The sequence below is a fragment of the Sceloporus occidentalis genome, unplaced genomic scaffold (genome assembly GCF_023333645.1).
Source record: "Sceloporus occidentalis isolate IW3139 unplaced genomic scaffold, rSceOcc1.0.p SCAF_16, whole genome shotgun sequence".
NCBI classification, from domain to species: Eukaryota; Metazoa; Chordata; class Lepidosauria; order Squamata; family Phrynosomatidae; genus Sceloporus; species Sceloporus occidentalis.
Genome location: NW_028316996.1, coordinates 16010937 through 16034910, shown reverse-complemented (window position 1 = coordinate 16034910; position 23974 = coordinate 16010937). Strand labels below are relative to the sequence as shown.

The window sequence follows — 23974 nt, the reverse complement described above, 5'->3', positions numbered from 1 at the left end:
AGAGCGGAGCTGCAAGACACGGAAGCGGATGTGGTCAGCAGGAAACGTAGAGAGACATTAAGAGATCATGAGAGCGATAGTGAACCAAAATGAGTGAGAGAGCGAGAGACTACAAGAGTGTTACACATTTTGTTCCCACAATGAGCCCAGACTTTCATCTGAAATAAGCAGGAAGCAGAATTCATTGTCTGAGAACGAATGGGTAAAAAAAATGGAATATTTTCGGACCCATTTGCACAAGTCTAATCCACAGTGGAATCATGTTCTCTGGAGTGACGAATCACATTTCACTATGTAGGAGTGTGATGGACAAATCTGTGTTTGGTGAACGCCAGGAGAATGCTACCTACTGAAATGCATAGTGCCTACTGTAAAGTTTGGTGGAGGAGGGATAATGGCCTGGGGCTGTTTTCGGGGGTTCAGTCTCTTAGTTCCAGTATAGGGTAATTTTTATTATTATTATTATTTATTGTTTTATATAGTGCCATAGTATTCCATAATGCTGTTCAATCGGTAGACAGAACATAACAAGTAGAATGTAACATAACAATTTGTGTTACTGAAACAACAGGTGAGGAGGGGCCCTGCTCAAACGAGTTTACAATCTAAAGGATATTTAAATCTACAGCATACAAAGACATTTTAGTCAATTGTATGCTTCCAACTTTGGGGCACCAGTTTGGGGAAGACCCTTTCTGTTCGGCATGACTGACCCCCTGGACCAAGCAAGCTCCATAAAGAGATGGTTTGGTGTGTTTTCATGTGGAGGAACTCGAGCGGCCCACACAGAACCCTGACCTTAACCCCATTCTCATCCAACATCAGTTCCTGACAAATGCTCTTTTGGCTGAATAAACAGAAATCCCCACAGACACCAAAGGCTTCCCAGAAGATTAAATCTGGGAAGATTTTGTGCATCCAATAGTACTATGGTACTGATGGTTCCAATTCTGCCTTTCGTTACAAAAGTGCTACATTCAGCAGAGTAGTTAGAACAGCACATTTAAGCTATAGTTACAGAAGTTACAGAATAACAAACAGTTATTATAGAAATACAGAATTTGTCGGCTGATAAGAACCATTTAGCCTGTTTACTCTGCCCATTTTCCCTGATGTAAAGATTCAAACGTTAATCAGTCCTTGGTCTTGTCTTAGATTTGGGATAGCTCTCTGCCTATCCCATGCATTTTTAAGCTTCCTCAATGTATCAGCCTCTACCACTTCTGATGGGAAATGTTTCCATTTTTCTAACACCCTCACAGTAAGGTAGATACTATAATAGTTTAATGTAACGTTTTATACATTATGTCTAATGTGGCTATTATGAATCCATTGGTTTTGATTGTAATGATTTTGGTATGGGAATTACCTGTGTAGCAATTTTAATTAAACTCAGCAGGTGGTGCCATATTGCTTGCTGTTTATGTAATGTTTAATAATGCACATCTATTCAGCATAATTCTATATTATTAATAAGAAAGAACACAGGTATGTTTATGGGGATAAGAGGTTAGCCCAAATGGTATTTCCCAGTTGCTTCTGTAATATTCTTATTGCGCCAGACACTTAATTATGCTAACATCTATCTGGGTTAGTCCCTATTGAAGTCAGCATTAAAGAAAGTAAGTGCAAGTTGCCAAATTTCTTATCCAATTTAGAAAGGGGACATTACATTCATTTATATAGCGCCAGCAGAGTCTGTAGCGCTGTTACAACAGAGTCGGTAGAATATTTTAAAATCAGAAACAATAACAAACTGGTACAAAAGGAGAAGAGGACCCTGCTCTTGCAAGCTGACAATCTAGTCAGTGGTGAAACGGCAGGAGAGGACTGCTCGGATGGAGTCAGGATGAGCTGTAGATATTGTTGGTCATTCAGATGGCTTGATTAGGATGCTGGCTGAGAGTGTTAGGAAGAAAGGTTACGCTTCTCTAAAAAGAAGGGCTTTTGAGAGAGCTTTTTTAAAGTCACGTACGAGGGAGAAAATCTGACAGAACAAGGAAGGGAATTTCAGAGAAGGGGTACAGCACGGGTGAAATCCTGAATACAGGAGTGGGAAGAGGTAATGACAGTGGAAGGGAGACGCAGAGAAACAAAGAAGGAGGTTGAGGGTGTAAATGTATAGGAGGGTAGAGATGTTGAGGGTGCAGAGTTGTTAAGGACTCAGAAGTTTGAATTTGATTTTGAATTTGACAGAGAAAGATTAATCTAGCTGCAGTGTTGAGGATGGATTGGTGAAAGGCAGGAGAGGGGGAGACCAGTTAGCAGGGAGTTGGAATTATCCAGATTGGATATCACAAGGAAGTGGATTAATATTTTAGTTATTTCTTGTGTGAGGATTGGCCGAATTCGAGAGATGTTGGCAGGATTTGTGAGGGAATGGATGAAGGAGAGAGCAGCGTCAAGTGTAACACCAAGGCAGCAAACTTGGTCAGTTTGTTGGAAGGTGGAGCTGACAAAGGGTTTCGCCCAGAGACTCCTGGAGTCGCTTCTCTGGATCTTTGGGTGGTTTCCAGAAAAACTCTGTGTCTCAGGAGCAGTACTCCACTTCCCGCAGATTACCCAGTGATGTCCCCAGCTGTAACGCCCACTTACATCAGTGGGACCACTCATCATCATCAGCGAGACCATCCACTGACGCCAGGACTTCCTGCCCGTGTCCCGCAAGAGGGGGCTTCGGGTAGCCGGAGCCATAAAGTTCCCAGGTATGGTCTCTAAGCTAGCTCAGTTACTGTATGTACAGTTACTCAGTTACAGTATCGAGGGCCTTGTCTACATGTAACGAGCATATCCTCTCACTAGAAAGGACAATGGCCACAGAGGTAGATGCTGGGGGTGCTGTCCTGGGTCAGGGATAGTGCAGTGCCCAACATAACTATACCACTGCAATCAGTATATCCTATAACAAAAAAAAATGTTTAGTGTAGTGGAGCTGTCACATCAGCCATGTTCCTTTACCATTCCTGACAAAAGCCTCACCACTATGAACACCAGATGTCAGACATGCGCTCCTGGACCTGTCACCCACCCCCTCCACACACACAAAACAAAAATCAAAACACACACATATATATATTTTTTTAACAAAAAAAGACTGGTGAACTTTTGTATACTATACTACAATATTTATTTTATTTTCATTTAGAATATTTAGCATATACCAGGAAAGAATATGTGTTTGTTACATGTTTCTATATTTGTAACATTAAATCATGATGCGATGCACAGTTTGTGTTATATTACCCATCTTTGAAAAGCTTAACTTACCTTGAAAAAGAAATATAAATGTCTCCCAAGGTAAAGTGTAAGTTTCACCTAAATATAAATATAAACTGTGAAAATCGATCTAGCCCCACAAGCGGAAAAACTATTTCTGACACACTTGAAGGCTTCTTTTGATTCTAGTCCAGATCCAACGAGGAGAAAAAGAACAGAAACGTTGGAGGGCTGGAGGTATTGTATGGTGAGAAGGAAATGCAAAGAGAGGAAGGCAGGATGAGCTCTCAGAACGCAGCCATCAGGGAAATATTTGTGGATAATAATAATAATAATAATAATAATTGTGGATAATAATAATATGTGGATCCCTCACTAGGAAGGACATGCAGCCGAGGAGACACAGTGTGTTTTTACATTGTGTGGTTGGACACAAACTGAAAAATTATTGCCACAATGCCACTCAATAGTGGTTTGGTTATGTCCAGGGGCTGGGCCCTTTCATTGAAAATGGGGAGGAAGGAGCAAAAAATGAGTAAGAGGGACAGAGTGAAAGAAATATAGAAGAGGGAAGGAAATGTTACACAGGGAATCAAAATCATAATAGATATTAATTGGAGGGGACACTCGAAGGAAACTATAAAGGAAAATTTGAGAATAAATTGAAAGAGAAATGGACAAGGGGTCTCTTCATTAAAGGGAGAGTTGACAGAAGGGTTTGCAGGAGAGTTATATTTCAACCCTATAAGTTATGAAGGCCCATCCCCAATACGCTTCTGCTGCAAGAAGAGATGGGCTCTATAATGCATAGTTAAATCAGTGATATTTCTCCAGTCTCTTCACCTAATAAATTATACATGATACAGGGGCAGCTCAACCATTCTAGCTGGAGAAACCTGCTACTGATGGCACTTCATAATGAGCAGTGAAGTGAGAGAGTTAAAACTGCAATTCTCCGGCAAACTCGCCTGACATCTGTCCCATTAGTGAATAACCCCCAAAAAGCATTGAATAGTACAAAGGGGAAGAAGGATCAGAAAATGCCAAATGGAGAGTAATAGGGGAAAGGAGGATGTGACTTTAACTGGTTATTAACAGTGACTCCAAAGGGGTTCCTCACAATTTTAAATACATTTTCTCTATAGCCCTAGATGAAAGAGGTCCATTTTTAAACCCTTTGGGTCTAAGTCCCAAAATTCTGGCAGCTGACGCCAGAGGATGTAATAATACGCTCTATAATACGCAACGTCAGGACAAAATCCCTGCTGGAGCACGGGAGATCATTTTACAGTTTGCTAGCTGGGGCAAAAATACGTGAAAATGATAATGCTTGAATAAAATAATAATAGGATGAAATCATTTAACAGAATAAACATATGGGCACCTATAACTGCCAAAATAAATGAAAATCCTACACATATGAGGCGTATCCAAACTCAGGACACGTGTATGAATATATTTTGGGTTTTCATTTGCACTACTTGCGTACAATTTCTAAAAGGTAAAAACTATAAAACAGTGTGTTTTAACATTTTTCACTTAAAAAATTTTTCCATACTAAATGATGAATTATATGGATGAATATGGTTTAAAGAGAAAGCTCTGCCTGTCCTGAAAAAATATACTGTAGTACGAAAAGCAAACTACACCCTTTTTAAATTATATGGTTTTACATATCAGGGCATAATCATCTTTTCCTTAGCAGGTCTTAAATTAGGTAACTACAACCTCAGATATACAACAACGCATGACACATTACACCGTGACATGATTTATTCAACAAAAATAAACCCCCAAATGGAGATGTTAAGTACACCCTTACTGCTTTTATAACGATTAAGATGCTAAGTAGCAGACAGGTGCTGATAATCAAATGTCTGGTCTGGAGAAATTAGGTTTATGTTAACACAATGCCAAGGAGGAAAGACATCTGCAATGATTTTAGAGAAGCAATAGTTGCTGCCCATCAATCTGGGAAGGGTTATGAGGCTATCCTTCTACATCAAGAAAGATTATTTAAAAAAGTGGAAAACATTCAAGACAGTTGCCAATCTTCCCAGGAGTGGACGTCCCAGCAAATTCACTTCAAGGTCAGACCGTGCAATGCTCAGAGAAATTGCAAAAAATCCAAGAGTTACATCTCAGACTCTACAAGCCTCAGTTAACATGTTAATTGTTAATGACAGTACAATTAGAAAAAATACTTAACAAGTGTGGTTTATTTGGAAGGATTGCCAGAAGAAAGCCTCTTCTCTCTAAAAAGAACATGGCAGCATGGCTTAGGTTTGCAAAGTTGCAAGGAACAATGCCCTTTGGACAGATAAGACCAAAGTGGAGATTTTGGGCCATAATGCGCAGCGCCATGTGTTTGGTGAATACTAAACACAGCATATACGCTCAAACACCTCATACCAACTGTCAAGCATGCTGGTGGAGGGGTTGTTTTGCAGCCAGGGGACCTGGAAACCTTGCAATCATCGAGTTGACCATGAAAGTTTGAATGAGTCAAATGTGAGATCATCTGTCCAACAGCTAAAGCTTGGCCAAAACTGAGTCATGCAACTGGACAATGATCCCAAGCACACCAGCAAATCTACAACACAATGGTTGAAAAGGAAAAGAATCAAGGTGTTGCAATGGCTCAGTCAAAGTCCAGACCTTAACCTGATTGAAATGCTGTGTTGGGACCTTAACAGAGTTTTGCATAAACAAATGCTCACAAACCTCAATGAATTGAAGCAGCATTGTAAAGAAGAGTGTGCCTACATTTATCTGCAACAATTTGAGAGACTGATTAAGTCATATAGAATTGAATTACTTCAAGTTATTGCTGCTTAAGGTGGTTCTACAAGCTATTGAATCATAGGGTATACTTAATTTGTCCCTCATGGCTTCTCCATTTTGGCTTTATTTTTGTTGAATAAATCATAACACAATGTTGTTCATCTGAGAATGCAAAATCATAGAATGACAGAGGGTATACTTTCTTTATCATATGAATATATATTTTTGTGCGGGTACGCTGAGTAAGAAGTAAATTACAGCTGAACAAAGACAAACTGCAGAAATGTTGCAAATTCTGTCAATAAGTGTAAAAACATGTTTGCCAGAATGGGTTAAACAGAGTAAACAGAACAGGAAAGCAGAATGAAAGTGCACAAAGTCATCATATATTATTTTGAAGAGCCTGGAAAAGAGGGGTCTAACAACCACACTTTTCCTTATTCCAAATCCTCTATTTTCCTATTTATGTATGTCCCACGATATGGCCAATCTTTGCTTTATACAAAAATAGGATTACGGAAATGTATTAAACACAACATCAAAAGATTGGTCAGCAATATAATACAATTACAAGTTTTTTAGGGATGTGCAATAAATATCCAGATAACTCTGAGCATCTCTAAGACTCTATAATGCATCATTGTTTGAGCCTCATTCAGAAAACGTATTGTTTGGTATTCAGCCAGCTATACTCAACCTGAATATATATAGTGTATATATATACCGTATTGGCTCGGATATAGGCCGCCCCCGTATATAGGCCGCACCCTAAAAGTTTGGTGCTTTTTTAAAGAAAATGTTTTTTTCTCTAAAAAAGCACCAAAAAAACATGCTGCCACTGCCCCCCCCCCGAGATATGCTGCCACTGACCTCCTCCTCCTCCTCCCCCCGAGATATGCTGCCACTGTCCTCCTCCTCCCCCCCAAGATATGCTGCCACTCTGCCCCCCCCGACTTACTCACTCAGCGGATGTGCCGGCACCGGAAGTTGTATACGCGTATTGCGTAGATGTCCCCCGCCGGTCCCGCAAGACACCTGGTAAGTCTTGGGGGCAGAGGTAAAACGCATCGTGCGGACGGTCACCGGCTGCGGCGATGCGGGTAAACAACCTCCGCAGCCGGTGACCGTCCGCACAATGCGCTTAGACAACCTCCCGTGCCGGCACCCCCCCTCCCGTGGAAAGTGCTGGCAGGGGAGGCCGTCTGAGCGTATCAGAGAGTAGGATACGGGTCCCCTGCACCGCTGCGGGTGATCTGTATCCTAACCCCGCTGCCTGCCCGACTGCATGTCCCGGGCGTCGGGCACTAGACCCCGAATATAGGCCGCACCCCCACTATATTCGAGCCAATACGGTATATATATATATATATATATATATATAAATATACTATAGATGTTCGACTTACATTTGTCTAGTTTCTACTACACATGTCAATTGCTAGACTAAAGCAAAGCTCAACTTTGGTCACACCTGTTTTTTCTGTAAAGGCAGCGCTGTCACAGGACGACAGATTACAGAATTAATATCCTAAATCAGATTAGCGAAACACCTTGGAATCCACGCTATTATGCATGAATACCAGGTTTATATTTCCAAGGTCATGACACACTTGATAGAATAATCCTCTACTCCATAGAAAGTATAAATGAGTATGTAAATGAGGATGTAAATGAGTGTGGCTGTGAAACCATGACTGAATGGTTGTGTGGGTTTTGATGTATGGTATTTGGGAGAGTGGATATAGTTTGTATGTATGTATCTGTGTTCTAATTACATGGGGGTGCAGAAGAAATACTGCACTCAGTATTGTCTGACACAATGAGTTAAATCCACGAGATTTCTTCATTGTTCCTTCATCTATTCAATTATGTAGTATAGGGGGGGGGGGCAGCTCAGCCCTTCTTACTGAAGACACCTACCAGTATTGACCCTTCATAATGAATAATGACATGAAGGATTTAAAACTACAGATCTCCCATAAAACCTCTTGCCAACTCTCTCTTCAATAAATAAACCTGGATATAGTTGATATAGTTTACATCAAAAATAAAGCACTGCCTGTGTTGCTGCACCCCTGTCGATCATTTACCAACATGCAAAGAAAGAAAAAGAAGGTTCCATAATTATATAAGCAGACAAAATTAATGGAAAATTTGAAAAATAAAACTAGAAAAATAATTATCGCATCTTCTTTTCTTTGAATTAGTTTGAATGACCAAAAGAATCATTTAAAATATTTATTGTTTTCTCTATCAATGTTTCAGCATTATGGCTGGAAAGGCAATGTCAGGATTTTTATGTTATATTACACACCAATAATAAAAATAATAGTTCCTCTCTAATAACTGAAATATAAGGTATTTTAACTGACACCAACAAGTTTTTCAGCTTCTCCCCCATTCCTCCAATCAGATGAGAAGTTGTGCACTGAGGCTCCACCCCCTACTCTTCTCCCCGGTTCAATCTGTATTATTCCAGCCTCTTGCAATACTTCAGCATAAAGGCGGAGCCACAACGCACCCCACATGGGACAGCTTTCCCCCCATTCCTCCTATCGGGGGAGAGGGTATGTGTGAGGGTTCTCCTCCTTTTGCGGAAGCGCTTCGGGAGGCCAAGCTAACAGAGCAGATAGTGAGGAGAACTGAACCACGAAAGAAGAAACAATACAGAAGCAGGGAAGAGGTGTTAAGTGCTGATTTTGAGAGGTGGCTTATAGACCTCTAAAAGTGCATGACAGGTTTAAAAATCTTAGGATCGGCCACTGTCATAGAAATATAATCTTCATGGAAGATACATATATACCTAAACTAAACAAAGCTTCATGGGACCCTATTTCTGACCCATGTGGTCTGCCTCTCTGTGGGAATATTTATTCAGTCTTCTGTCTAATGTTACCTGAAAGGCTTCTTTTTCTGTAATCCTACAAACCCCCAGAAGCTAGACCACTGTGCCGTTCCTGCAGTCACCTAATGGTGTATATGTACCTGAATTATGAAAAGTGAGTAAAGCCATAGCAGTCCAAGACAAATGGAGTCTGTAATCAAAGTTGATACCTTTTATTTGGCAATAATAGAAAAAGATGTAAGTATGGTATTTAGGAAGTCAGAGGTCTCTTCTCAGATATAATGAATTAAGCACTAGAGGTCACTATCACTACATTTTCAACTTTGGTCTAAAGTAAAAATGATGGATGTTTTTTCTTAAAACCCTCACTTTAATGCTGATATTTTATTTAGTGCAGTTCAGACATCAACATGCAGGAGTACTTATTTATTACAGGGCAGTTTATTAATGTGATCAAAAAAGTGTATGCCCATTCTGCACCCAAGTAAATAGGTAAGTGGACCAGAATGCAGGTCCTGATTCATCAATGTTCATGCAGATTTATTGTTACCGGCAGGGCATACTGAGGAACTCTCTGAGTTTGACCTGGAGTCTCCAGGTGAAGATCTGCTTCTCTGGGTCCGTTTCTTCTTTTTTTTGCAGGGGAGCTGTGTTTGGCTCCTTCCCTCTCTCCCACTCCCAACTACTAAATGCGTACGAAAGTATGAAAATAATATATTTTCAATATTCTAGATTTTTTAGTACCTTTTTTTAGCAATCAGAATAAAAAAGGTCTTTGGGGGACATTCAACGAAGTTCATCAAGGAAGCGTTTTGAATAAAAAACACAAAGTAGTTAGTACATTATTCATTCCGTAGTTGTAACATTATGGTTCACATTATTCTGCTTTCTTAATTTAAAATAAAATGGAATAAGAATACTAATTATAGCTCCTATACTGGAGGTACAGGTGATACATTTACAGATGTGCTGTTCTACAGACACCATAATAATTATGCTCTCTACCAGTTTCAGTGATGGGTGTTGTGTCATTTTTTGTAGTTTTCATAATTTCCCCACACCCTATTAACTTTTACATATAGAGAACTGTGCAAAAGTTTTAATCAGGTGTGAAAGAATGCTTTCAAAAATGCACGTGTTAATAGTTTATTTTTACCGTTAACAAAATGCAAAGTGAGTGAACAGAAGAAAAATCTTAATCACATCAATATTTGGTGTGACCACCCTTTGCTTTCAAAACAGCATTGATTCTTCTAGGCACACTGACACAAAGTCGGAGATTGTATATAGTTAGGTGTATGATTAAACAATTACACAAAAAGGTGTTAATGATCATCAATTTAATGTGTAGCTTTAAACACAATCACTAACTGAAACAGCTGTGTATGCAGACTACAACTGGTGAGGACACATGGTAGAGGGTTGTCCAGCTGTACTGTTGAAGCTCTTTTGAAGAAGCACAAACAGGGCAATGATGAGGACCATAGATGCAATGGTCAGCCACGGAAACTTACTGCAGCAGATGAAAGACACATCATACTTACTTCCTTTGGCGATGTCCAGTAGGGCCATCAGCTCAGCATTGGCAGAAAACAGTGAGGCCCTGATATACCCATCTACTATTCAGAGAAATCAGGTCCTTGTAACAAATGGTAAAAACTGTTTTTTTGTGAATGCTAACACTATTGTATACAGCACTGGATTTTATACTCAAGAAAATACTTTCCCTTAAGCTGAGAAGGGAAAATGTTTTGTTACATATAGGTGAAATATATAGGTAAAGAATAGAATGAGTAGTAGTCAGCAATCTCATTTAAAATATTTGTTTTCCAGTTTATAATGCCAAAAGCTGGATAGTTATCAGGGATGTATTTGAGCTGCAGTTTCCCTATCCCCTCTATGTCCCAATGTTCATAACAACTGATTGGCAGCTTGACCCCTGCATGTGGTCCTCGCTGAGCCAGCACTGGCATTAAAAAGCGGTAAATAGATCACGAGTTCAGCCAAACATATCTTCTGCGTGGAAAAGAGCTCATGGGTTGTGTGAAGGGACAGCATGTACATTTAAAGGGACCTATCAGCATACATAGGAACTCTCCGGTTTTCGTCTGGAGACTCCGGGAGCAGTGTTGGTCCTCCGGTTCGACACCTGAATCCCATTTCCCAAATGTGGGTGTTTTAGAGGTGTCAGCCATGGCCCCCCCCACATCATGCTATGCCCTCCGTGCGCCCCCCCCAATTGAAACGCCAGGCAGCTGTCCCATCACCAAGTATACAAAAAACAAAATACTGTCTGCGCTTCTCACCCTAATAAAGTTGGCAACAAATATATAAACATAATATAAACGAGAGGTTTTGGTTATATGAATTGACCAAAGCATAATTGAGCTCACCCGCCACGTCAAGGCACACTCTCAATAGGGTGAGAACCTACTCTCACCTCCTACATAGTGGGCCCACAAAGCAGTTTATACGGCTACCAAAACCTTATTAATGTGTTGGGGGAGGTGCAATTAATCCTCCTCCCATTTAACCCCTGGACAGCAAGCTGCAACCAGACTGATGAGGAGCCAACAACCTCAAATATGTGCAAACAAGGAAAAGAAAAAATGTCGGTGCACTAAGCTAGTCTCAGGCTCAAATAATTTGTATTATTGTATCAAACATTTGTATTATTTGAGCCTGAGACTAGCTTAGCGCACCCACATTTTTTCTTGTCCCATCACCAAATCCAGAGCAGCTCTGAGTGGGGTGCATGGGGTGCACGGCACCCAGGCAGCAGGGATCGGAGAGGTGTGGCTTAGTAAATGAGGCAACAAAGGGACTCTGGGGATGATTATGGGGGAGAGTGTCGGAAATGGGTATGTGAGGATCGTCTTACCGGAAGGAATCCAGGATGCAGGAAAGGAACACGCTTGCTCAGTACAGGACACGCACAAGGGGCCTGAGGAGGATAACAGGACACTTGGCAGTGTAGCTGTAAGCACGGGTGATCTGGACGGAGCCGTTAAGCAGACCAGGGTCAGGATACCGGAGGTTCTCAGAGTCGTTAGGATAGCCGGGGTCAGGATGCCAGAAGTACACAGGAGCCGTAAGGATAGCCGAGGTCAGGATGCCAGAAATATACAATAGCCGTTTAGCAGACCGGGGTCAGGATGCCAGAGGTACTCAGAGTCGTTAGGATAGCCAGGGTCAGGATACCAGAAGTTCACGATAGCCGTTGAGCAGACCAGGGTCAAGATACCAGAAGTAACACAAACAATAATGTAACACAGGAGGGGGCTCAATAAGCACGGAAGCACCAGTACAACTGAGCACCGGTGGATGTGTGAGAGACGTTTAAATAGCCCGGGGAGGCGTTCCCCGGCGTCTCTGACGTAACCGCGTCCACCGTCGCCATAGCGACGCGGCGGAATCCAGGCGGCGGTTAGCCGCATAAATATTCATGAAGCGGCCGCGCGTGTGAGCGGCTGCTTCATGTAGCAGGGAATGGTGCCGGCGTTTCTGCCGGGAGGACAGAGCGGGACCTCCCAGCATCTGCCAGGTAGGTGCCTTACAGGGTATCTCTTTTGGGGAAATAAGGGTTTCCTGGTGCCGACACACCTTTGTCTAAGGGTAAGTTGTTTAAATCCACATAGCTCAAATAATAACAAGAAAATGTGTCTTTAATAAGAAAATGGAGGGTTTAATACTGTGAAGGAGGAGACACTGGAATATGGAATACGCTGGACACATGAATGCTGGAGACGTCAGCGCAACCGCCCACCAACGTCAGGTGGACAGCCCACCATCGTCAGAGGTTAGTCCTGGCTGCGTCCCTTAAGGGTAGGCTCCAGGTAGTAGGAGCCCAAAAATTCCTAGCAATCTTATGTGTTAAAGTTTATGTGATGACTGGAATGTCTTCTTAAAGTTGAGGAGGCAAGAAGCCTGAGGTTCATTTTGAAGCTCCTAGAGAATGGGCCATTCTGGGCATAGCCCACTGGTTGTGTATTTGGTGAGGGGGTTCACCAACCACACACTGTGGTGATTGCACAAAGCGCATTGACCAAAAGTGGCTCTCCTCTTTGGAGTGAGGGAGAAGGCCTGCTTGCCTTTTGACCAGGTAGAGAAAGAAGTGATATTTTCTCTTGCGGAGTGCAGTCCCAGAAGATGCAGACTTGGGGGCTTGTGGTCCACTGGCACATAATCACTTCCATGTCTGTCTGGGCAGAAAAAGACAGCACCTCAAAAAAACAGACGGCAGGTGCATACATATTTATTACAAAAATGTGTAAAAATAATTTTAATAATAAATGTCAAGGTAAAAGTTACCAACAACTCTAAAATTAGCAAAGACATTGGCCGTTTTCCTCTTCATGTTGTAGAGCACCGTGAAGCCGTGCTGACAGCTACACGGTTAATGTAATATTCTTATCCATTTCTCCTAAAGCTATGTTTGCTGCATGATATTTAGTCTAATAAAACAACTGAATATTCTGATTTAAAAGAATTTATTTTGTAACAAGTTAAACAATTCTTAGATTATTTCATCCTTCCCTAACACTGTGATTACCATCACATGATTTTCCCATTTACTGAATTAAGAAAACCAGCTGCATACACTCATCCCATTGTTTTAAGACTCGGACAATTATAGCTTGGTATAATTGTGGGGTTTTTATTCAAGAGAAAAATATGTTAATAGTATGCTTAACAATGAGCAATTTCTAATTTAGAATACAGCCTTTTGATCTCAGATTCCATAGATCACAGTGGTTGTAATACAAGGCACTTCTCTCCTCTCTTCTGTTCTAGGGAGAAACTCTAAAATGATACATGAAGGAGACATTTTATTCCAGAAAAGTACAATTTCCCTTTTAATATGGGGCACATGTGCTAGGATTTGTAAACTTCATACTAAAGGCATAAAGAGTGTATCATATCGAGTGTAAATACATTTTCCAACAATGAGGTTTATTCATCAAATTAGCAGTTGGCAGGAGACTTCGCAGGAGAGTTGAACTTACAACTCACAGGTTAACTATGAAGGGCCAACCACACTGAGCTTCTGTAAGAAGAGCTTGGCTGACCCTGTATAATGCATATTTAAATCAGCGAGATTTCCTAAATGATAACTCATTGATTTAACCAGCCATTTTCCAGGTGCAGCTCAGTTGTTCTTGGAAAAGAAAGTCTATATAGTGTATAATTAACTGAAGTGCGTTGAATCCAGAACTCTCCTCTGAACTGCCACCTAACGAATAAACTTCAATACCTAATTGTCTTGGTGTTAACAGATGTTCAAGGTTTAGTGAATTTTCTCATATGATTCCCGCCATTACCTTGCACACCCAAGATGTGTAATCCAGTAATCACTAAGACGTTCCTGATAAAAACGAATGCTCCTGATGGAATGTTAGAATTTCTTAATAGTTATTTTCTTCTGCCAATTTTTTTTTTTGTTAAATGAAAATGATGTCTATCTTTTATTTCCTTATTTTTTTTGCAGGAAAACTTTGGGTTGTTGACTTCCTATCCCCTCCCTTCCTTCCTTCTTTCCGAAGGTACTCATCTAAAAAAAAGGAGAACGAAGTGATTGTTCCTGTTCTCTTTCTTAAGTCTTGTTTAAACACTGTCCCTGTCAGGTTCTGGGTTAAACTGCACCGTTCAGGACAGAGAACAGTAAAAACCTAAAAGGACATTAGAAGTCTCAGGCAGAAGAACTAGGCTTTTAGCCTCAGTAATCAGTAAGTAGACTTCCTGCTTACAGACTGATGACAGCAAGGTGACAAGGATTAGGACTTGGCAAACAATAATAAATATTTGCATATATATATATATATTTATATGTACAAGTGTACAAGTATGTATTTTAATTGTATGTATTTTAATATATTCAAAATATTTAATATGCTAATTACCACTTTTTAATAAACATACATACATGTGTTTGTAAAATTTATGAATTCACACAAATATTAGATATAGATATATTATATTTTACATATTTATAATGCATACTTAAATGGGTAGACGGCTATCTATGCAGGTTTGTGTGTTCATTGTATTATTGTATTCTGTGCATGTAGCTAGACTGGTTAGAAAAACCTACCGTGACTTAAAGTCACTTGCTTGTACCTACTGTTAAGAGTACAATACATTTTAATATAAGACACTTTTGATTTGTTTTCTATTTTTGCGGGATACCAGGAGCACCCAGCATATTCTCCCATAGGCTGCAGTAGGGAAATCTGTTATTAAGACTAGTGATAAATTGTAAACCAGACAGCAGATAAAATGACACTTAGAAAAATCCAGTCTTATTTTTATAGGTATATTGATGTAACAAATAGTTTGTAGTGTTTTGAGTAAGTTCCGGATCTAGCCTGTGCTACCTCTTTTACAAGGCACCTGTTAGATAACCTCAGGCATGAAATGGCTAATAATCTGCATTGGTCTAATTTTCTAATGTAAATTTTCATTGTTTTGACACCAATGATGTAATGGTACGCTTGTCTCCCCTTGTTACTGTCCATTTGGATATATGATGCGGCATGTATTGTAGTTAGTAAGGGATAATTGTTGATTAATAGATTTCAGTTCACACATGCGCCATTTTTTTTTTTGTCATAAACCCAGCACATTAAAATCCCCTTTTTCCCCTTTGCATAATCCTGCTGTACATCACTGCAGAATATGATGGTTCTATATAAATCAATAGATAATAATAATTAGAAACTCACCATCTAGTGAAAGAGTTCATTTTAACAAAAACATTTGTATTGTCCTACAGCCATGTTTCAAAAATGTTTGCAACTGCACAATTATTTTGATGTGAGATGTAGTAGCTGCTATAAAAGCACCTCTCTTAACAGTCAGGCTGAGATTAACTATTAAAACTAAAGTACACATCCACTCCACTACTGTTTACTTGTCCGAAATCTTATTGTAATGATGTATAAATATAGACAGTACATTTCCATGAAATGCTTTTCTGTGCCTAATGTTAAAATGTTTTGATAATGATGCTCGTTGTAGAATAGATCCACATGGTTGTGGTTGTTCTTTTTTTTTACTAACAATCAAATCCTAAGAGGTAGCGGATAATAATAATAATAATAATAGTGTTATTAATCAAACTGGTATTTAGATCTTAAATATTATTGTAAGATTGTAGATCTGTAAGAGCTATGTTCCTGCATGCATCAACTTAACTATGTATCGTGATGTTTTGCAAGAAAGGCAGTTTTTTACCTACTTGATTTAACTATGGTTATAGATACATTTATTATATTATATTGTTATAATATATTCTATCATTATATTAATAAGATATATTAATAAATGATATAAAATATTATGCTATATATATATATATATATATAATTCTAATTTAAATTCTAGAGAGATAAAGTATGAAATATATTCATCCAAGCATCCCCCCTAGCCACAAATAATCATATTAAATATATTATCATATACATATAATCATGTTAAATATGTTAAGTATCATAAATATTTTGCAGACATTGAAATGAACCTTCAGAAATATATTTTACTGAACATTCATATCAGAGTTAATGTCATCCAGTTTAGACAAGAAGTCCCTAAAATCATGCACCACTTGGTTAGTTTAGAGACAAGTGCTAAGCAATGTCTGTCTTATTCATAAAGTGTTACCAAAACTGGATTTTGGTAAATTCACTTTTGTAAGTCACAGCATGTAATGAAATGTTCAAGCTTGTCTGCTTTTAAGTATCTTGTTCAACTAATACAATCACACTTCTGCAAAAGATAAAGGTAGATGAGTAGCTAGACCAGTAGACCTGTAGCAACTATGGGAGGTCGTAGATGGTTTTAAAAAATGTTTGTAAAATGTATGTGTTTGTTGATCAAAGTTGCCGTTGCTATGCAACTGCCAAAATACAGCAATTGAAAAAAACATCAGTAACAAAACTCTTGGCCAATGTGCATTTACTATGTTTTATTATGTATTTTTTACAAAATAAGAATGGACATTTTAACTAGATGTGTTGGACCCTGACAAACGCAGACAAAGATGTCCTGAGCTTCCCCCAGAACCATGGGTTGTGAGGTTAGTTGTAATACTAAGTGCAGCTAGTTCTGCACTGGTATATAAAAAGCATACGTGGAGTAACTGGTGACCATATTTCAATCACTTGTATCAACTATGCAACTCATTATTTTTTTTTTACATAATTTTTATTTAGGACTGTGTCTTTTTTTTTAATGTTATCGGTTATCTCTTTCCAGTGAAGATAAGGTTTCAAAGTCATTGAGGCTCTGGTTACCAGGATCTACCCCAAGGAAGGCACCATATTTAGGTCCACATGCAATGGGTTTTTCAGCATCAGTGGTGGAGCAGGGTGGGCAGGGATGGAGGGTAATGCTTCGGTTTTGCTCCCAGATTCGCTTGCTGTGCTAAAGCCAGCAGAGGCTGTTAGGGGCCCCACTGAACAAATGCATGGCATAGGCACTTAATCCACTTACCACCATTGCACACATGTACAGGCATTAGGGGGGGTAATTGGTAAAACCCCAATGCTTGTCCCCAAAGTACCTGTATTCGGAACATACCTGCTATGATTTGCTAAAAAGACCAATGGTTCAACAGAATGTTGAAACATAGAAACACTCTGCAGAACAATCGTTCTCAAATAAAAAAGCAATACTGCAAAAAAAAAAGATTACATAACTGTTCCCTTAAAGAAATGTTTTTTATTCATGCAACCATAACAAGCACCGAGTTCCACAACAATATGTTTCATTATTTTGGGAGGACCTCTTTGTTCTAGAGCCTCAAGGATTGATTAAGAATACAGGAAATCTGAAATGCCCAAAAGGAAATGAAAGTTACATTAAGTTATTTTAGCTGGAAACATTGTTAGAGACTTTCTATATCCATTATAAATACACGTGCTGCAGCTACACAATTAACCTTATTTATATGAGATGTGTATCTTTTATTTCAGAGAGATAATGCAGAAAGATACTTCGGGTCTAAACATAAATGTGAAAAGAAGCCTCTTCTATTCGCAGAACAGACAAGTGATGCCATCCCTTGCCAAATACAACAGATCTGAACGATTTGATGAGGAGGAATATACTTCCAGCTTCCCCAAATACCAGTATGACAGCCCTGTACACAGTTTACAAGATTTCCACAAAGAATTTGAAAGCGTGTCAAAAAAAAGAAAGACTTTGTCCTGTAAGACTCCTTGTGGCAATGACACGCCTGATTCTAAATCCCAATCACATTTAATGGATGAAGACAAGGATTTTCTACCTTCTAGCCTTCCATTAATGTATCACTTGCCGTCATTGTCAAGTTACAGTTCAAAAATGACTGACTTGTCCAACATTGGCGTTCAGTATTATAGGACTATGGATCATTTTTGGGTCAACCCCATAAAACAAGAACATTTAAGAGGAAATGTAATGTGGCCTAATGGCTCTGTTTATCTATACCCCTCTTACTCATACTATCAAAAACCCTACCCTGGTATGATGTTCCCATTTTATGTACCTCCTCAAAGTCATCGTATGAAAGATCCTTATGGAATAAGGAGACCAGAGGATGACACAGTGAAAAGAACTCGGATGAACGAACGTGAGGACCGTAAACAGAAGGTTGAACGTGTCGATGTTAATGTGCAAATCGATGAAAGCTTTTATGTAGATGTGGGTGATCAGAAACGTTGGAAATGTCCAATGTGTGAAAAGTCATACACATCCAAATATAATTTGGTGACACATATTTTGGGACATAGTGGCATCAAGCCACATGCTTGTACACGTTGTGGTAAACTGTTTAAGCAGCTGAGTCATTTGCACACTCATATGCTTACACATCAGGGCACTCGACCACATAAATGTCAAGTGTGCCAGAAAGCTTTCACCCAAACCAGCCATCTTAAGAGACACATGATGCAGCACAGTGAAGTGAAACCATACAATTGTAGAATCTGTGGCAGAGGCTTTGCCTATCCAAGCGAACTCAAAGTCCATGAAGCAAAGCATGAAAGTGGGCGAGAGAATATTTGTGTAGAGTGTGGCCTGGACTTTCCAACTCTGGCTCAACTTAAAAGACACTTGACTACTCATCGAGGCCCTGTTCAATACAACTGCAGTGAATGTGATAAAACGTTCCAGTACCCAAGCCAACTGCAGAACCATATGATGAAGCATAAAGATATTCGTCCTTATATCTGCTCCGAATGTGGCATGGAGTTTGTGCAGCCCCATCACCTTAAACAACATTCTCTAACACATAAGGTTTGTAAAGTCAGAGGGAACATTAAATAAATGTTTCTATTTCAAACATCTAGCCAAACTTCCCAACAGAACCTACCTTGCAATTAAAGCCAATAGTGTCCAGCCTGCAAACTGGATAACAATGCATTATTACGAAAGATATGGAAGCACTTTCACAAAAAACGGAAAAAAAAACAACAAACAATACAATGCTGCTTCTGTAGTTACTGGTAAATTATGAAAACCATCAAAATAAACTTTCAGAACAGGAAATATTCAAAATAACGTAAAACAAAGGAAGTATGGATACATTACTTCCTGCATGTGATTTATTACCCACTCTGCAATCCAATCGCAAACTAAAACTAAATGTGATGTTAGAGACACGGGCAAATTCATTGATGAGCTTTCACACATTGCCTTCACATACGTACACTAACCAATGACAGTGGGGTTCCTGGTTTGTTCTGACACGTTACTTATTGTTCCAAGATCTATAATGGGTGGGGTGGACGGTCAAGTGGATTGGAGAAGAGAGTTGGAAAATGTCACTGTTCTGCTGTGTAGCTTGGTGTAACTTTTTTTAATTATTTGCTTTCATTAATATATTTAGGGAGTGAAAGAGCACAAGTGTGGGATTTGTGGCCGAGAATTTACCCTTCTGGCCAACATGAAGAGGCACGTCCTGATCCACACAAACATCAGAGCCTATCAATGTCATCTGTGTTTTAAAAGCTTCGTCCAGAAGCAGACCCTCAAGGCACATATGATTGTTCACTCAGACATCAAACCTTTCAGGTGCAAGGTGAGAACTACTGGTTTACTGCATATATATATATACCCCACAGTGTTCCGAGGTGTGGTAGTAAATTAATATAATATCCTCTAGATTTAACAAGATCCATGGTCAGAGCAGCATTTACAACCAAGGTGCCCCCAGGAACAGATCTTACAGAGAGAAATGCCTCCACTCGTTTGCATATAGTAAAATTGATTGAAGTACATGCAAAATGACTCCAGAATATTTATAAAAATTTATAAAAGTACCCATAAAAGAACAGTACCCTTTGTGAGCAGGGTACAAACAGCATAGGGGGCATGGCATTGAGGGCCAGTGTGTTACATGCTTTGTGAAATCTGGTCCCGCACTCCAGGCCTGTACTGACCATTGGGCAAACTGAGCAAGTGCCCAAAGGGATGACTGAGCTCCCCAGATTAAAGAAATTGGGGAATGTTCCAGGGTTCCATGTTCTGTAATCCTTTTATGTGCCGACTAACTGTGTATTTTTTCAGTGCTGGCTAATGTTATTAGACTGGGCTTGTATACGATGCAGAAAGTTGCCATGGTAAACATTTTAGTAAATTATGGCATAAATAAGCAAACTGTTTTGTATTTTCAGCAAAATGGTTAACAAAAGAGATACAAAAGGTCAAAGGTGTAAATCACATAAGTAAGCAGGAATACCCAGGTTAATATGCAGTGGAATACTGAATATTGGATATCATTATTGGACATTTGTAAAGTCATGTATAGTCATCTATAATGCACGTGGCATTAAAAACACCCATGATATAGCCAGGAGTCACATGACTTTGTATATGATTGCATTACACTGTTATTTTTAATGCTTTTGAGCGTGTAAATAATTACTAAAAATAAATATTGCTCATTTTTCCAAAAAACATTGTACTTCTTTTGAGCAGAACAGCGTGTTTCTTAATACGCTAACAGCACTACAAAATGCAATTATATTCACAATAGACAAAAAGCTTCTCTCAATTCCTAATTTTGTTTTGCGTGTGATCATTTTTTTTAAATGTAATTAACATCAGTTTCATATTGAGAGAAAAACACACAAAACAGGAACAGGCTCCAGAGGTTTTTACAATAGTTGTCCGAAAATGTTAACACTTAAATGTGTGCAAATAGCTTTCATCTTCAGAAAATGGAGCAAGAACAAATGAAATGTATTTGGGTTTGACATACCCCCTGCCAACATGGCAAAGAACTCAAAGGGATCTCGGTGGTGCTGACTCTCTTGGCTTGTGTTCAGCAGGATTAAGGCAATGACCAGATAGCGGTCTTCTGGCATACAGCTCCTCCTCAGGAGAAGGAAGGATATAACTGTATGAAATGGTTTCATAACAATGGTTTGCATCTCCCATGAGAATGGCTTGCAAATAGATTTCATCTTGCTTTCTCTTGTGCATTTGAAGGCTTCCTGCTTTCTCACGGTCCTTTTGGACAGTTTACAATCATTCTCGTTTTCTCTTTTTCTGCTTCTCGGAGGAGAGAAACACCCTTCTTGCTTGAAATAATATGAGGGAAGACAGCACAGCGGTGGCCTTTTGTAGCTCTCTGCATGCTTTAGAATTCCCTGCCTTTTTTTCTCATAGCAAATGTGAAAAAGACAAGAAATATACAACTTTTAACACACTAAAGATTCATCAACTCTCTGGGTGTCCTGTAAGATGCTGTCCCACTCTGGGATTTTTTTTAAAATGAATGCCTTTTTTTTTATCAATCAATCAATCAATGGCTGGCATTAAAATTTAAAAGTCATCATAAGTTCTACTGGGATGATTTCCCATTGATTCACCCCCCTCCATACCATTGTATGGTCCAGAAGGAATATGATTATTTAAAAGATGTTTTACTAGGCAGCAGAACTTTACAAAATTAGGTAAACTAAATTTGGGTCTATTCATTAAGAAGTCAAGTGGTCAGTCGATTTAACGATTATCTCCTGTCCAGACTTTACTAACAACTGCATGCCTTTACATGTTCTTTTGTTTGTGAAGGTGGGAGAGTGTCTATGACTTTAAACGTTGTGATTTACAGGCCAAAACATGCAAGGGTATCCAGGTTCAATGTGAACTTGCATGTACTAGCCTGTAACTTGCAAAATTCACCCCCACTATATTAAATAAACATGAGTCCCAAGCGCTTTCATTTTAGTGACAACCAAAAGAAGTTATGAAAATGAGGATAAAGGTCTAGCTAGCTGCTCAAATATATAATGTGCTTCAGTTATTGCAGAGAAAAGCGGATACAAAATGATTTGTCTAAATCATTTGTGCTTACAGAGGAATAAGTTCTATTTGAACTCTCCAAAGTAAAAACAGATAAATAGATGGCATTCACAAAAAGTTATTAAAAGAGCTTTGTAGTGTTCTAGTAAAACCATTAACAGGATTATTTACTGTACCAGTATGTTAATGATATTTCCATTGTCCTATTTACTTTCACTATACCCTAATATAACACCGCAATTAAATCTACTGACATCCGTTATCAACACAAGTAGTTCCAGAAGACCTGGCAATTGTATTACCACAATAAAAACAGGGAACTGAATGGAAATCATATAAAAGGAATATATTGTTAAATATTTGGGTTTAAATGGTTTACAAGGTCAGAAACTGCGCAATGTTACTGCATTGAAATCTTGTTAGACTAAGCAGTAGATATCTAGATTTCAGTAAGACATTTGACACTATGCCACCAAATAGAAACAATTGCAAATTAGGGCACCTGTGGCTTCTTGAAGTTGTGGCAACAACTCTTCTTAAATACTGTTGTGTTTCCTCTGTTACACTGTATGTAAGAGTTCCATAAATTAAATGTTTTACATCAATACGTTATGCAGAAATTTTTCTCAATGTATTTTCTCCTGTTCTGGCAGTTGTGTGGGAAGGAGTTCAACAGAATGCACAATTTAATGGGTCACATGCATCTTCACTCAGACAGCAAGCCGTTCAAGTGTATCTATTGTCCTAGTAAGTTCACACTGAAAGGAAATCTTACAAGGCACATGAAGGTCAAACATGGGGTCATGGAGAGAGGACAACACTCTCGAGGTATGTACTACATTGAGGATAATTCTGTGAAGATGCCTCCTTAGTGAGCAAATGCTGACCTTTTTAAATGATCTATAAGATGTATACTACTAAAGGGGAAGCTAACACCAAACCTAGCAGGTACTTCAGTGTCTTGCTCATGTGTGAGGTGTTACATAGCTGGGTGAGCCAGCATGGGAGCAAGCCCAATTCCCAAATGTCCCAATTCATCAAATGCAAGCAATACTGGCCCTAGGGTTTCCTATGCCCTAGGCAAATTATGTCTATTGCACCACCACCTGCTTACAAAAGTTAAGAGGTGTCCATCACAGTCCAGCTTCCCAGGCAGGGGCCTAGGTCATCTAAATGGGATGACCAACCTTAAGTGTTAGCTAGGCATGCCTATAGCCCCTATTTCCCTTTAGTTTAGTATTTGATGTGCAAATTAAGCCCATGCATCACACATGTATGTGCAAATTATTATTTTACCGGTAAATATAAATGACATTAAGTTAGTTATTGTTAACTGAATTTTTTAACTCTTGTTTTACTCCAGTTTTTGGAAGAGGAAGGACGGGGCTATCACGTTCTATTGTTCTGCGCAGCATGGAACAGAAAGAACCATTTGATCTCTCCAGTAAAGGTAGAGAGAAGGAAACATCATGTCATTCTGATGGAGAGAGCAACAAATGGAGCTCATCCCAGGATGAGGAAGATGAAGAATGCACCAGTCTTAGAGCATATGAACAAAACACTCAATGCGTGCCAAAACATAAGGAATCTGCAAGTGTGCTGGGGAAGGCATGCAGGAGGGAGAATGAGGATGTGTTACACATTGAAAAGAGTGAATACACGACCCATACAAGCCACAAAGGGGAAGGAGAAGACAGAGACCTGAACTTGGCGGAGGGAAATTTCAGGCAGTCTGTTCCTGATTACTTGTTTTTCAAGAACAGAAACATGAGCTTAAAAGAACTGTTAGAGAACAAAATGAAATGGACTAATGATAAACAGACCACACCACTACACATTTAA

At 39.3% G+C, this 23974-nt stretch overlaps 1 protein-coding gene across 1 annotated transcript; it reads left to right on the top strand.

Annotated features, from left to right (window-relative positions):
* Positions 1-2379: 2379 nt before the first annotated feature.
* Positions 2380-23974, top strand: LOC149303093 (uncharacterized). Its single transcript, XM_089481836.1, has 5 exons — positions 2380-2705; positions 17818-19120; positions 19713-19904; positions 22786-22960; positions 23496-23974. Exons 1-5 carry the CDS (start codon positions 2380-2382, stop codon positions 23972-23974), a joined length of 2475 nt encoding a protein of 824 aa, XP_089337962.1.

What these genes read in the sequence shown, in the direction of transcription:
- LOC149303093 (XM_089481836.1), top strand. Translation starts at nt 2,380, where the DNA reads ATGGATGAAGGAGAGAGCAGCGTCAAGTGTAACACCAAGGCAGCAAAC. An exon ending in AACATTCTCTAACACATAAG is followed by an intron (nt 19,121 to 19,712) that starts GTTTGTAAAGTC and finishes TAATATATTTAG; the next exon opens with GGAGTGAAAGAGCACAAGTG. An exon ending in TCAAACCTTTCAGGTGCAAG is followed by an intron (nt 19,905 to 22,785) that starts GTGAGAACTACT and finishes CTGTTCTGGCAG; the next exon opens with TTGTGTGGGAAGGAGTTCAA.